The sequence below is a fragment of the Astyanax mexicanus genome, chromosome 16, assembly GCF_023375975.1.
Source record: "Astyanax mexicanus isolate ESR-SI-001 chromosome 16, AstMex3_surface, whole genome shotgun sequence".
NCBI lineage: Eukaryota > Metazoa > Chordata > Actinopteri > Characiformes > Acestrorhamphidae > Astyanax > Astyanax mexicanus.
Genome location: NC_064423.1, coordinates 631,137 through 646,348, shown reverse-complemented (window position 1 = coordinate 646,348; position 15,212 = coordinate 631,137). Strand labels below are relative to the sequence as shown.

General features: G+C 39.0%; 1 protein-coding gene across 2 annotated transcripts in view; it reads right to left on the bottom strand.

Moving 5' to 3' along the window:
* hps3 (HPS3 biogenesis of lysosomal organelles complex 2 subunit 1) overlaps positions 1-14,129 on the bottom strand; it is a 55,726-nt gene extending 41,597 nt beyond the window's left edge. The window contains exons 1-5 of one of the 2 annotated variants that reach the window (XM_049465699.1): positions 13,556-14,129; positions 11,598-12,104; positions 9,173-9,347; positions 5,980-6,062; positions 236-422 (exon numbers count right to left, since the gene is read on the bottom strand). In XM_049465699.1, coding sequence (XP_049321656.1) covers positions 236-422; positions 5,980-6,062; positions 9,173-9,347; positions 11,598-12,104; positions 13,556-13,772 — 1,169 coding nt within the window. In that variant the 5' untranslated portion in view covers positions 13,773-14,129. The remainder of the gene's footprint in view (positions 1-235; positions 423-5,979; positions 6,063-9,172; positions 9,348-11,597; positions 12,105-13,555) is intronic. The other variant, XM_049465700.1, reaches the window with a different exon arrangement.
* Between the last annotated feature and the right edge of the window lie 1,083 nt (positions 14,130-15,212).

Genomic DNA, 15,212 nt, shown 5'->3' with positions numbered 1-15,212 from the left:
GTTTGCTTAAGGCAGAGAAAATTTTATGTAATTGAGGTACTCAAATTATTTAAGGATTCGTTTCCCTGCCCTCATTAACCTTACAGCCAGTTTATTGTTTGACGCAAACTGTGGACTGGAATCTGGATCAGGAAACGTTTCATTTGTTCGATACGATATAGGATCAGATCAGCCCCATCACTAATAATCACACAAGGACCTGCAGTCATACTATAGCTTAGCACAGGTGTCCTACCTGGTGATGACATAGAGGAAGCGGTCGCAGAGCACAGCCTGATGGGATTTCTCAGGGTACTGGTAGGTGGAGATGAGCTCCACAGTGTTCTTCAGGCTGTACATGTATCCAGCATTGGGCAGTGAGAAGAAACAGAACATACAGAAAGGCTCACTCACGCTGACATCACTGAAACCCTCTCGATTACCTGGACAAAATAACAGAAACAGAAGAAACTAGGCACAATAAAACAATTTTCAGGACGATATATTTTCCCAGAAATTATTGCGATAAATCATAATATAGAAAATGCTTTTTCTGCTTCTGGGCTCCCAAAAAGAGCATTAAGACAGTGTGCCACAGTATTAATATACTAGCATAATAATAATACTAAACCATTTTACAGTTAAACTAACTTTTTATTATTAATAGATTATTATTATTATTATGAGCAGACATTGGGTTTCTTATATAACAATATTTTAATATCTTAAATAACTAAAACAAATACAACCACTCTGTGACTTCTGAGAAAACTGCACTAAATATTAAACAACAAAAAGTACATACAGATTAAAGTAATATTTACAATAATTCAACTTTTTTTTACTCTGGACACACAGGCACTTGCAGATTCTCTTTTTTCTGATCATATATGTATAAAATGCTGTAAAACATACATTAGCTAAAAAACACACGTGTCCATATGATCAAAGACACAGATAGCTCATTAGGCCAGAGCTCTTGCTATAAATGTATTTTTTAATGTAACTGTCAGACAAAATCCGAGCAAGAAACAGCAGCATGTTTACCGTGTGGGGCTTGAGGCAGGATCTCTCTGGAGTAACAATATTCATATTCAATATTTAGCTGGATGAATTGGGCTGGATGGTTGTGTTTTAAATAAGATCTCAGGTTAGTAGTATTGCCAGCTTTTGTTTTTAAACTGTTGTGAAACAAAGTAAACATTGCTCATTTTGCTTAAAGCCAAAATACTTCCACACAGGAGCCGTGGGATGCAGCTTTAAAGGAAAGCCCATCCCGGACTGGACTACTCTACGGGTGCTTTCACACCTGCCTGGTTTGGTCCGGACTTTTCAGTTTGGTCTGAACCAAAGTAGCAGGTGTGAAAGGGGCCGCGAACCACGGTCCGGATCAAAGAACCGGATCTTCTGAACCATGGTCCGGTTCTCCTGCAGTGTGAAAGCGCTTTTCTGGATGGTTCGAACTTTCGGACCAATTACAGGAAGCTGAGCAGGCGTTCCTCAACAACGGCAGCAGAAGAAGAAAAATAACCAACTACTGACTGCAGCGGAGTTAGACGTCCAGCGCGTCCAGTCCCACCCACTTTGTCCACGCCACGCCTCGTCAGTCTCGAAGCTTGTAGTGTAACACAGTAGTTAAGCCGAACGACGCGGCGCATTATATTTAAATCCTCTACCTGCCCTGTACATTGTTTACTTCCGTTCAGAGGCGGAGCTAAGACTTGATGCTGACAAAGTGGGCGTGACTGGATGGCATGACGCTAACAAAGTGGGCGGAGCTGGACGTCCAACTCCGCCTTCCTGCAGGCTGCAGTCAGTACCCTCTCCTAAATAACCGGAAAAGCAGGAAAAATGAGGCGTGGATACAGCTGCTTCAGGACGAGCTCGTTCGTTTGGTGAATTTGAACTAATCTACAGTACTGTACCTGAAGCTGCTGCTGCTGCTGGTACAAAAACACAATAGCAGCAGCTCTACTATGGAGACGAAATTAATCTGTTCATTCATTTTATCCTGATCCTGGAAAGGCTTTTCACTGAATAAACCACCCGCTGAATGTTCTTTGGTGCACTCCCTAAACTGCAGTGTGAAAACAAAAATAAGCGGATACATATAATGTAGCAAACACATGAACCTCGGTTGGAACCAAGATGTGGACTTTCAGGTGTGAAAGTACACTAAATCTTCTTAACCTTCTCTAAAGCTGTTTAGTTTTAAGAAAGTCAAATTAACCTCGAATATGTTTGCAAGCTAACACATCTCCACACACACAGTCTTCGCTGTTTGAGTGTGTGTAGAGGCACCATCACTGGTGCATAAACTCTGCATGCACTCATTTCCTAACCGATAGATGTTGCTGTCTGACAGATTCGTTGAGAGCCGGCGAGAGAGCAGCAGAGCGCGACTCACTCTCCCATGTAAACAAACCCACGGCTGTTATCGATGTCTGCAAAAATGTTTGAGGTTGAAAAAGAATATCAGACGATAAGTCGATAACATAGTTATCGCGACGGGCCTAGAAGTTTGTACAAGTTTTCTTAGGGATTAAATATAATGGAATTTATTTGGGGGGAATTTTTTATATAAAGTGTTTACACACTAAATTATAATATATTTATGTTTGTTACGTGCAGCACTGGTGACGTCACGAGGTTTGTTGGTAGAAGAGTCTAGGTACATAACTAGCGTAAAAGAGCTTATTGTTTGTGGAGACTATGGATGAAGACAAAGCTGAACTAGGCTAACATGGAGCATTTACTCAGAGATCTTTCCTGCAGAAACCTGAGCAGAACTTTTTAGATGCTTTTCTGAGAGAGAGACGTTTTGGGAGTGTCTATTCTCTCTCTACGTGGAGCCGTGCAGAACCCTGCAGCGCGTCAACAGCAGGTACTACCATCCAGTTAACCAGCTATTTTATATACATTTATCTATTTAACATGTAAAGTCCAGAGTTCATTAAGACAGAATGAAACGTACATGATTTAAGTGGATATTGAAACACCCAGGCGCTGTTTGGTTGATACACCGTTCAGTTTGGAAGTTAGAAAGCTTACTGGGTACTTAGCTTCATCTAGTTAGCTTTAGTTAGTTAGCTAGTGTTGGCTAGCTATGGTAAGATAGCTAGATAAGTAGCTAACGCTAGCTATGTTATCTTTTAATTGTCAGTTTATCTAGACTTTCAGTAAGTTACCTCTCGCTGCTCTGCTGGGTGAGCGCGGTGTTTGGCTCGTACAGCTGCTGCTGTTACAGTACCTCCAGTCGGATGGTCTGTACATCCCAGCTGTTCAGAGGAAAAATTAAAACAGAGGAAAAAAGCCTCTGCAGCTTATTTGTCCAGCACTCCCGACTCAAACCCCTCTCCTCCACATAGTCCTGGTCTAGAAAGTGCTCGCTAACAACCGCTAGCATTTCAGCTAACCAGAAGATTCTCCCGCTACAGCGTTAAAGTGAAAATACATCTTGTGAATTATACTAAATACTTAAAGTGTTTCATGTCCACTTTAAGATTAGAGACTTCTCAATTAAATCTTACAATTACCCTGCTCATCAAACAATGGGAAGAAGACCTGTTACTTACTCCCGATGCAAATTTCTGGGTTTAAGTATGCAATAATAATCACCACATGGTCAGAAGCACTCGTTCAGTATAAGACCATCCATAGAGTCCACTATACCACTCACAAAATGTTCAAAATGGGATTCACAAGCTCACCTATGTGTACAAACTGCACTCAAAACACAGCTAATAATTACATTCATGCTCTATGGCAATGTATCACCCGTCACTCAATTCTGGAAAGAAGTCATCACACTCCTATCCCATGCCCTAACCATTCATATCCGCCCATCACCATCACTCTGCCTATTAGGAGACACATCAACTACTAACACAACTACCGAAAACAATAAAATCCTCCTGGTGTCGCTAAACATCGCCAAGAAATGTATCCTCATGAACTGGAAAACCAAACATAATATCAACATCCACTGGAAAAATCTGTTAACAGACTATCTCTCCCTAGAAACACTCTCACAACCAATCAAAACCACCGAATCAGACTCAGCCTGGACACCTCTAATTCAAACACTAGAGTAAATTACAAAAAAAAACAAAAAAACCAACAACAATAGCTAACAAGGGCCCCGATATAAATACACTCACATACAAACACAAAAATCAGACAAAATCAGCACACATGTTCAAGTTTCTGTTTAGCCATCCAAACACACATTTCTTCCTTTTTTTTCTTTTTTTTCTCTTCTTCTCTCTATCAGTCTTGCTTTCCAACTTCTTTTCTTATCTTACTCTCAAATCCCTGCAATTGTAAACCCCCTTAACTATACTCACAAAAGACAAAAAACAAGAAAAAAAACGACACAACAACAAAACAGAAACTAGTGACTAGTTTTTATGTGTAAACAATCAAATAAATAAACAATAAAGTATCAATAGTCCTCCGAAGATTCAGACTTAATGCTAAATCTGGCTGACTTCTCAGCCACCCCTGGTTCAGCAGCTAAAAACCTTGGAGTTATCATAGATTCAGATCTAGCATTCGATAAACACATATCTAATGTTACTAGAACAGCTTTCCTACACCTCCGTAACATCGCCAAGCTAAGAAATGCCCTATCACTGCATGACGCAGAAAAATTAGTACATGCCTTTATTACCTCAAGGCTAGATTATTGTAATGTGCTACTGTCAGGATGTTCCTGCAGTAACTTAAATAAACTTCAGCTAGTTCAAAATGCTGCAGCCAGGGTCCTTACTAAAACTAGAAAATTTGACCATATTAGTCCAGTACTATCAGCACTGCACTGGCTTCCAGTCAAATTCCGCATAGACTATAAAATTCTCCTGTTAACGTATAAAGCCCTACACAGGCTCGCTCCTGAGTATTTAAAAGACCTCATCTCCTGTTATGAACCACCGCGATTACTCAGATCTCAGGGTGCTGGTTTATTAGTAGTGCCTAAAATTCAGAGGAGCTCTGCAGGAGGAAGAGCTTTCTCTTATAAAGCGCCTCAACTCTGGAATAATCTCCCCGAATATGTTCGGGACTCAGACACAGTCTCAATCTTTAAGTCTAGACTGAAAACTTACTTGTTTAGTTTAGCTTTTGGTAATTAATGTTTTTCCCTTTAGATAAGGCTGCAGATTCAGGGGTTCATGGACAGAGGAAATTGTGGGTAAACTGAGATGCTGGTGCTGTTGTTCTCCCACTGCACACGGTCACTCAGGTTTGTGGACGGTGGAGTGGGTGGATGCTGGTGTTTCAGGGAGCCTCCATGTCTATGTTACCTTCTGGCTCTCTGCCTTTAGTTAGGCTGTTTTATTCAGTTCTGCCGGAGTCATTAGCCACACTCTGATAATATTTTATACTCTCTGTTTTACATAAATCCAGTGAAAACTAATTCCATCTCTCTGCCTTCCTCCGAGTTACTGACTGCCCACCTGTCTGACCCGATACCGAGGGATGTTGGACCCTCAGGCTCTCGCGTCTCCTGTCCGGCCAGACTGATGGAAGTTTCTGAAGTCAGCTCTTCTCCACCACCACCACAGATCAGCTGCTCATCATCCATCTTACTCTCCACTACAGATTACATCCAAGCCATTAGTGGCGCTATTACACTCCTGAGTACATAAAACCTATATGGATGTATAAAAGACTTTTTAAATTTTAATTTAAAAGCCGTTTGACCAGTGGTAGGATGGTCCCCCCTTTAATGTGAGTCTTGGTCCTCCCAAGGTTTCTTCCTCCTCCCGCAGCTCTGAGGGAGTTTTTCCTTGCCTCCGCGCTCACTGGGGGTTCTGTATTCTGTATTTTCTATGTGTAATGTTTTGCCTGATTCTTTGTCCTGTAATCATGTTTCTGTAAAGCTGCTTTGTGCCAACACCTGTTGTAAAAAGCGCTATACAAATAAATTTGATTTGATTTGATTTGATTTGATTCGAAGAGGTTAGAGACTTCTGAGCAGAGCTGGCAAAGGGAACCTACCAGTGTTCATCAGCTGAAGCTGCAAAGAGTGTAAACATGTATCCTCCACACTGCAGCCCTGGAAGAAATCTGGAGCAAACCTCCTAGAAAACACAGGGATATAAAAAAGGTGATCTATGACATAGTCCTATATACAGTACCAGTCATAAATCATGGACCCATTTTTTCATTCAATGTTTAGTTTTTTTTTTCCTACATTGTAAATGAACAGTGAACTGATCCAGACTATGAAGGAAATTTACTTAGTTGAGTAGTTGTTGCTTCTCATAATCTGGATTAGAACATTACTAAAGACTATTCACTGTATACCTGTAACTCTACCTCTTCACTACTTTACTTTAACTGATGCTCTCAAACACTTTATTAAGAGACAAGAAATTCAAGTAATTAACTCTTGATGAGTTCAGCACAGCTGTTAACTGAAAGCCTGAATTCCAGGTGACTCTACCTTATAAAACTGACTGAGAAAATCCAGCAGAGATGTTCAAAACTGTCATCTAAGCAAGAGGAGATACTTTAAAGAATCTAAAATATAAAACATATTTTGGTTTATTTGACACTTTTTTGTTTATTAATTAATTCAGTATGGTCATAGTTCTGATGATTTTAGTATTAATCTACAATTCAGAAAATGTGAACAAAAAATATATAAAAATAATGAAAAAAATGATTTTAAAGTGTGTCCAAACATTTGAGTGGTACTGTAAATCTTAGGTTTTAAGGCTAAATAGTGAGTGTTTACGTACACATTTATAATTAGACTAACGTGATCAAAAAAGGTCCAAAAATTAGATTAATTAATTCGATAAGAAAGCCGGATTTTAGCACAGTACATTAGTTGTTAATTTAGGGTTGATTGGCCCATTATTACTGGCGATTGCTGACTCATGTAAATTTAAGAGTTTGCAAGTTTTATCATAATCTGATGACTGAAGTTCATGCTGTAAATGCTGGACTACTGACACATTTTGATAATCTGTGGTAATATGCATGTTAATTTTCTCTTAAACAAATTCCCATAATCTCCCCAATTAAACAAGATCTATTTCATTCTTATTGACAGAACAATTTTTTTTTTTTTACAAAGACATATAAGACAGGCCAGCATTCTTTTTATTATTTACTGACAATAGTCCAATTAGTTCTGGGTGATCTGAGCTCAATTAACATTAAAAGGAATGAAACATTTTAATCTGATTACCTTGATGAATGAGCTATTATTTTAATGAATGGCAGTCACAGCATTTTTCTTTGGTATAAGCAGCTTGAATATTGAAATACACAGATGCTATCAATGTTAGAGTGGATCATTAATCTGGAAACTTTAAAGCACAATTATTTTATGTAATTAATCACATTATCACATTTGGCCCCAACTTTCTGCTGTAAAACACTGTGTTGCGCGCTCCTGGAACGCCTGGATCAGAGGTTGACTGTTAACCCACCTTCCATAATTTGCTACATACGTCGATGCTATGTACCCATTTTAAGATGTATAACAGAGATGCAACAGCATTATCATTGTGATGAATGCCCAGTGTTGTTTTGTTTGTATTGTTTTGGCTATTGTTTCTTTATTGTTGTTTTTTTTTTTGTTTCTTATTTTTATACTCTTTTTTGTATTTATTTCATCCTATTAGAATATTTTGTAGATGCACCATATATAGAGGTGGGCAACATGGCCCTAAAATAATATCACAATATTTCAAGGTATTTTCGCGATAATGATACTATTAGCGATATGACAAATATGATAAAAAACACTGAATTAAAATTAAAATTATTTCAAGAATACACTACTGCAACAAATTAAATTTATAAAAAAAAACAATGTACTATTGTATCCATTTCATACGATATGATATAGTACACCCCTAAATGAGACATATACAAGAAAATACAAGAATTTTATCAGATTTGTAACAGAAGTCAATGATCCAGAATGTCATGATACTCCAAATAATGCACTCCAAATATCTCCATATATCCAGGATTAGAGTAAAATGAATAATGCTGTACAGCTATAATCTGTCTCTAGTAAATATATAAGGGGAAATGAAAACAGTGTGATTTTTTTCTTTTGCTAAAAACAATAAAAAAGTAGAACCCTGATGTGATAATTAGGGGCGGGTGATATGGCACAATATTTCAGGGTATATTATCTTTCACACCACTTAAAAATGTTGATGATATTATTGCATACAATAGTATATGGCAAACACCCCTATGTTTTGCATTCTTTTGTAAAATCTGAATATATACATATACATAAAAAACACTGTATTGCTTCTTCTCTCATTAATATTAGGTGGATTCAGTCTTTGGTGTGAGATTGACCAATAGACACTGTGTAAATGGAGTTTCTGCAATGAACAGAGCAGTAGAGCCTGAGAGGTTTTTTTTTAATTGTATGATGAAAACTACACAATTATCTCCCTCCCAAAATGTAGTAATTACATTTTGTTGATCCTGATTTTAATCATGCTTAATTACATAACATTATTGTGTATAAAATCCACTTTACCAATCTAAAATTAATTATTTTATTATATATTTTAATTTCACTATTAAAAAGCTTAGGTCTTAAGCTATATGTAACAACAATATATCATATTATATACAGAGGTGAAAAAGTACTGAAAAATTGTAATTAAGTAAAAGTACCTTTATTTTGCTTAAATTCTAATCAAGTAAAAGTAAGTAAGTTCTAAAATCTACTTGAGCAAAAGTAAAAAAGTACTTACTTTGAGTAAAAGTTACACAGTTACTTTTATTTATTTTATGTAAAAAAAATCTAAATCATAAATTTAACATAATTTATTATAATTTAAACATAATTATTAAATTAAATCATTTGCATAGTATAACTCGACAGAATACCGGTACCCCCGAGCACAGCTGATTCACACAGCGTCTCTCCCGCTAATCGTAATAATAAACACTGCATGAAGAAATTTAGCTGCGCTGCCATGGAGAACAAAACAAGTAAATTACTTGTGTTAAAATAACCTTGAGTAAAAGTAAAATTACCTATTTTAAAAACTACTTTAAAAATTACAAATTACTCATGAAATCTATTCAATTACAGTAATGTGAGTAAATGTAATTAGTTACTTTCCACGTCTGATTATAGATCACCCACCCCTACTGGAAATCAGTCAGAACAATTGCCAAAGTGTATTGCTTATAGTACCTGTATAAGACATAAGTAATTCCCATCTTGTTTCGAGCCTCTGTCTCCATTCCCGTCCACTCTAAAGACATCAGAACTCCACAGTCTCTCGCGTTTTCCCCCAGCAGCTCTAAATGCTTCGGGAACACAAAGAAGTCGTCTGGCTCATGAGGAGTCAGTGGCTCTTTTTTCACATCTAGAAAAGAGGGTGAGTTTTTACACAAACAAATTAAATTTAGGTTCAACATATTCATCCAATATTATTCAAATTCATAATGTTACTAATTCTGTAATAACTCCAAGGAAAAAAATCTAATTTAAGACCATATAAATCAGAAATTAAAAATTACTGATTAAATGAATCAATTGACAATTCATTTACGACTTCAGTGTGTCATACTGCTAGTACACTCTACTGTGCTGTGAACTATTTGCCCCCTTAAAGATTTATTTTGTTTTTGCTTTTCCGTCACAATAAATACAGAGTAAATACAGAAGGCTGTTTTTAAATGATTTAATTTTAAGGGAAAAAAAGCTATATAAACCAACCTGGCCCTATTTAAAAAAGTAATTGTCCCTAAACCTGATAAATTGGTTGTGCTAACATATCGGCAACAACCACAAACAAGAGTTTGCAATAACTGCAATAACTTGTCTTTCACAACAGTGTGGAGAAATTTCGGCCTGCTCTTCTTTAAAGAATTGTTTTAATTCAGACACATTCTACAGAATCTCAATCGAATTTAAGTCCAGACTTTGACAAGACAACTGCAAAAGCTTATCTGGATTATTTTTGAGCCATTAAAAAGGTGGAATTCCTGGTGTGCTTCAGCTAGAACTAGAACTAGAACTAGAGCGGTACGATAATGGGGAAAAAATTACATTAAATATGTCGCAATATTAAACAATGCAGGGCCCATGAGGTCACCAACCCACCCGCATGCTGTCTCAGAGTCAGTGCCGGGGAAAACAGAAAAACAACAGTTTTTCTGGGATTAAAGAGTGAATTCAGCTGTAACTGAAAATATCTGCAAAAAACTCTGCTGGACTGAGGTGCACAGCTTTCCACACGTGCCCACATTCACAAGCACGTGCCCAACCATGTGGATTGAGGCCATGTGGTTACCTTGTCTTTACTCCTGCCTCCTCCTTGTGCCTCTCAAGGTGCTTACACACTGAACGCGGTATTTGCATGCTGCATTCTGCTTTGCTCGCCACTCTTCTGGATGCTTTCGCTGCTGCTAATGCCGAGCATCTCCTGCTGATAATAGATGGGGTTTTCTAAAAACCGTCACCTCTGCGAGCAGTGTTCGTAGTTTTGAGTCTCTAAATCTCTGTAGATCTGTGTCTGTTTCTCAGTCAAAATAAAGCTCTGATTCTGCTTTTCCACCTGTTTTCTCTATATGAGTCTAGGGAAGTGATGTACAGCTGAAGGAGTTCACTAGTTGTTATCATTGGACTACAGTTGTTCTCTGCTCGCATGAGTTCACGTCATGCATTTTCTGCAGCGGCACAACTTGCCACGAGGTCAAAGTTCCACCATGTAATAAGCAGTAACGTCACAGAGGCGTAATTATGGGCAAGGAAACACGCCACAATCCGCTCTGCTCCACAACAGCGACGCACTGCTCTTCCGCTCTAGAAACAATTGGAACCTGTAGGGGTCAGCGCACCACACAACATCTCCCGTGTTTAGTGTGTAAGCACCTTCAGGCAGCAGCAGCCTGTCACTCACACAGACACAGAGACAGCACTGTGTATCTACTTCTTGTGTCTTATGTCAACATGACGTGTTTGATTTAATTGCATGTCTTAATGATGCTTAAACAATATATCGTGCAGCCCTATGCAGAACCCACGTACACTAGAGCAACACTCTATAGAGTATTTTCCGCAAAGTCCTGAGGATCCTCAAGATGCCTTATTGGTAAGCACAGGTTTTCGCCTTGGAGCTCAGTTTCTTTTTTATTATTGAATAATTAACATTAACCTTAACTGAGGCAAGTGGGGCCTGCAATTCTATAGATATTTCCTGAGCTCATAGATGAGTTGTTGATGCACTTTTAGAGTAATTTGGGTCAGCCGGCCACTCCTGGTAAGGTTCACCAGTCATCACTGTTCTATATTTTCTCCATTTGTCAATAATAGCTCTCACTGGGGTTCACTGTAGGCACAAAGCCTTAGAAAGAAATTTACTTAGATTGGGGCATTATGTGTTGCTTTGTAAGATCTTTTACCCTACAATTTGTTATTAAACAGGCTCCATGTAAGTGATTTCTTAATTCTACACGACTAGACATAATCAAAACTGCAAAAACAAATGAAATCCGTACGAAAAAACACTTTTTCACAGTACAGTAGAGCACAAAGTTATAAGCTCAAAACCATCAAACAGGCAGATAGACATGTACAATACAATCACAATACAGCTTCAGCTTCACAGTACCATCTTCAGCCAGGCCTGCTGCAGCCATGATATCCACGGGCAGGAGGGGGTTGCTGTCTGGGGTCGCACACGTCTTCTCCAGCTGCTGCAGCTTCACCACCAGGACCTCCAGCTCTGTCTGCATGGCGATGTATCCAGCGCAGAAGGCCACCTTTGAAGGGCTCCAGCCACGGAGATGCAGGATCAGGACCCTTTCAAAGTCCAGCATGGCCAGCTGCTCAGTCAGAGCCTGTCTCTTCAGACTGAACACAACCAGGCTCTTGGCACAGCCCACCAGCAGGTCGCCCGTCAGTGGACAGCAAGCCATGCACAACGGGGGCTCAAACAGCGGGATCTCTATGATCTCCATTTGCTCCTTTGGAGCCCCACGAAAGGAGGAGCCGCGCAGGAAGTGTCCGAGCAGACGGACCCCGACGCGAGTCTTCTCAGCAGCCTGGTAGCGCCAGTTGGTGTAGGCCCTGAGGTAGGTGGCATTATTTTTCTCTTCAATTGTGACCAGGTAGTCCCCTGGGAAAAGTATAACAAAAAAACATCTCAAATGTGTTCAACATAGCAAATTCAATGCAATGCAATATCAGTTAGCTTTAGAGGTTAACTGTCTTTTTACATACAGCTGTTTGTTTTACCTGCTGTACACAATCATACATAATATGCATTTACGGTACGTGAATTCTTTATGAACCGTCATGGTACGGGGGTGACGGTTTGGTTCATGTAAACGCACACAGAATACACGGTACGAGACTTGTGAAACCAATGAACGTAATGCAGAACTTATGTCCACAGGAGTGTTGCACCCGTCGCTGCACTGAAATCGTGCCCTACCATAGGAAATGAATGTTTACCTATCGCTTTTCAGTGTGAACGCAGGGTTAGGCGCTCGCATTGTCTCTCTCTGTTTATCTGTCTATCTATCTGCCTGTCTGACTGTCTGTCTGTTACTTGCACGCTCTCGCTCATTCACACGCTCTTTCTCTCTCCAGTAATATGCTTAGGAAAAAAAAGTAGTTTAAGCAGTTAAAGTAATGCTGTTATTTTTGTTTTTAATAAAGCACCACAAGCAGACTTAATATTTCTTTGTTCCAACAAGATCCAAAAGATGGAGCTTCTCATGATGACAGTAGGAGAGAACCCTGGTTTCAAGCGTTTAATAAAAGAGCTCGAGCTCTTACAACATTCCATCCTAAAAAACTAGACATGGTTATAATGAAGATTCATTGTTATTGTGAAGTTAATAAAGGTGAGTACCGAAAACATACCAAAAACGTACCGAACCATGGGGTTTACACCAAGATATGAAGCGTAGCGTGAATTTTCTGTATCGTTACACTTCTAAAGCGCATACTTTACTTTATTAATAGTCACTGAGGAAATTAATTTGTCCGGCAGTGTAGAACATCAAAGAAAACAACACAACCCTGATCAATTTTGACACATTTCAGGCTTCATGGCACACCCCTGATTAAAGCATTAATGAAAACATGATTATAAGAATAAAACAATCCAATATAATTGGTTTAACTGTGTTAATGCTCCAAAAAGCTTTGTAATGGACATCACTACCAATTTCTGTGCTATGAATAGATATAAGTGCTCTGCTGATGCGTTTAGTTTGCATGTCAATACATTGCTATACATTTCATGCATCATTAAAATGTCTTTAAGTGATTTATTGGGAGGTGATATGTTTATCACATTGCCTGGGTCTGCTAGTCCATGTGCAGTGGGTTTTTTTGCCATTGTCTGCATGTCAAGACTGTTATAAAAATCTGTATGATCTGTCTGAAATGATCATATTTTTATAATGATATATTTATACTAAGTACAACCTTTTTATTTATTTTGTTGCAGTAGTATATTCTTGAAATTACTTTTAAAATGTATGTTTTGGTATTATTTTAGGGCCATATTTTTAGCACGAGCACTAGTATAAAGCTGAGTTTTCAGTTTGTACTCACCGACTTTACTGTGCAGGATGTTATGGACTGTTCCCATGGTGGAGAAGCGGCATATTAGAGGACACTGATCCTCCTGCATCTGATACGCCTCGATCTTACATCCTCCCGCGGACACGACGAACAGAGCGCCGCCGCCGCAGCACACCAGCCCGGGCTCCTGCTCCGCGGGCACGATGTGCTGAGAGGCGAAGGGGTGGCAGTTATACACCTGAACCATTACTGCCCCCCGAACAACCCGCGATACAGACCCGCAAACGGAACCCCTCCGCCGGGTCCGGCCGCTTTCACAGAGCCCCTCTACCGGCAACCGCTTCCAGCAGCCCCGCAGTCAGTCAGCCCCGCAGCTGATCAACATCACATGCTTTACCGTCCTGTGATTATCATCCACAAACCATTAGCTCCATATCCCCTCCCGCACTCCCCGCACTCTCCCGCACTCTCCCGCTTCAGCTCAGCTCGGGCTGCGCATTAATAAATCAGGGCAATAAGATAAATAATCTGATATCTCGCGCTGTTTCCAGTTAAAGAGTGAAGTTAAATAAAGTAACCCTGTACTGAGCTTACTTCCTGTAACTCACTGCGCTTCGGGGCGTGGCCTTCAGCTAAACACGCATCACTCATTGGCTCTGAAACATGCCAATCTGTCAGTCTCTCGATTAGCCACGCCCCCTCGCCCATAATAAACAAAAGACAAAAAACAGGAACAAGGAATATAAGTCTTACATCCTATCTATGAACTTTTTTCATAAGATATTTATATGACTATTTAATTTGATACACTGCAGTACAGGCTACTGTAGATCTTTTCTCCAGTGTCGTTATACCTCTACATTTTAAAAACAACTTATATATATATTAATTCAAGGAGACATTATTATCAGTCACATCACATGTGGTACACGAGTATATGGCACACTCCTAATAAGCATTAATTAAAAAAACATGATAATAAGAATAAAACAATCCGATATAATTGGTTTAATTGTGTAAATGCTCCAAAAAGCTTTGTAATGGCCATCACTAACAATTTCTGTGCTATGAATAGATATAAGTAACAGCTTTAAAGAATCTGCCTCTGCTGATCATCCACAAACCCTTAGCTCCATGTCCCCTCCTAAGATCCAAAGTGGTTCTTAAATTAACAAACCCAGCAAAAACACCAAGTCTGTATTTATTAATGACATTTATTTTACATATTAATAATAAAAATAATAATAATATGAACTTTTTCTCCCTTTAACTTTAATCTCTCCCTACTCTGGCCCTGCGTAGTCAGGTCCACTTCTTCTTTACAAATCATCTACAGTTCAGTCAGGTTTGACGGTTTCTGATCATGAACAGCCCCCTTTAAATCACACCACAGATTTTCAAAAATATTCAGGTCTGGGGACTGAGATGATCTGAGATGATCATTCCAGAAAGTTGCTGTTGTTCTCTGCATGAATATCTTAGTGCTTATAAATATCTTAAATGTTGATCAGTGTTTAGTGTTTAGGGTTGTTGTCTTGTTGACGTATCCAGCCCCTTCAACTTTCTCACTGATTCTTTCAAATTGTTCTCAAGAATCTGCTATTAACTGGAATCCATGTGACCCTCAATTTTAACAAGATCCCCAGTACCTGTACTGACCACACCCCCCACACAGCATGATGGAACC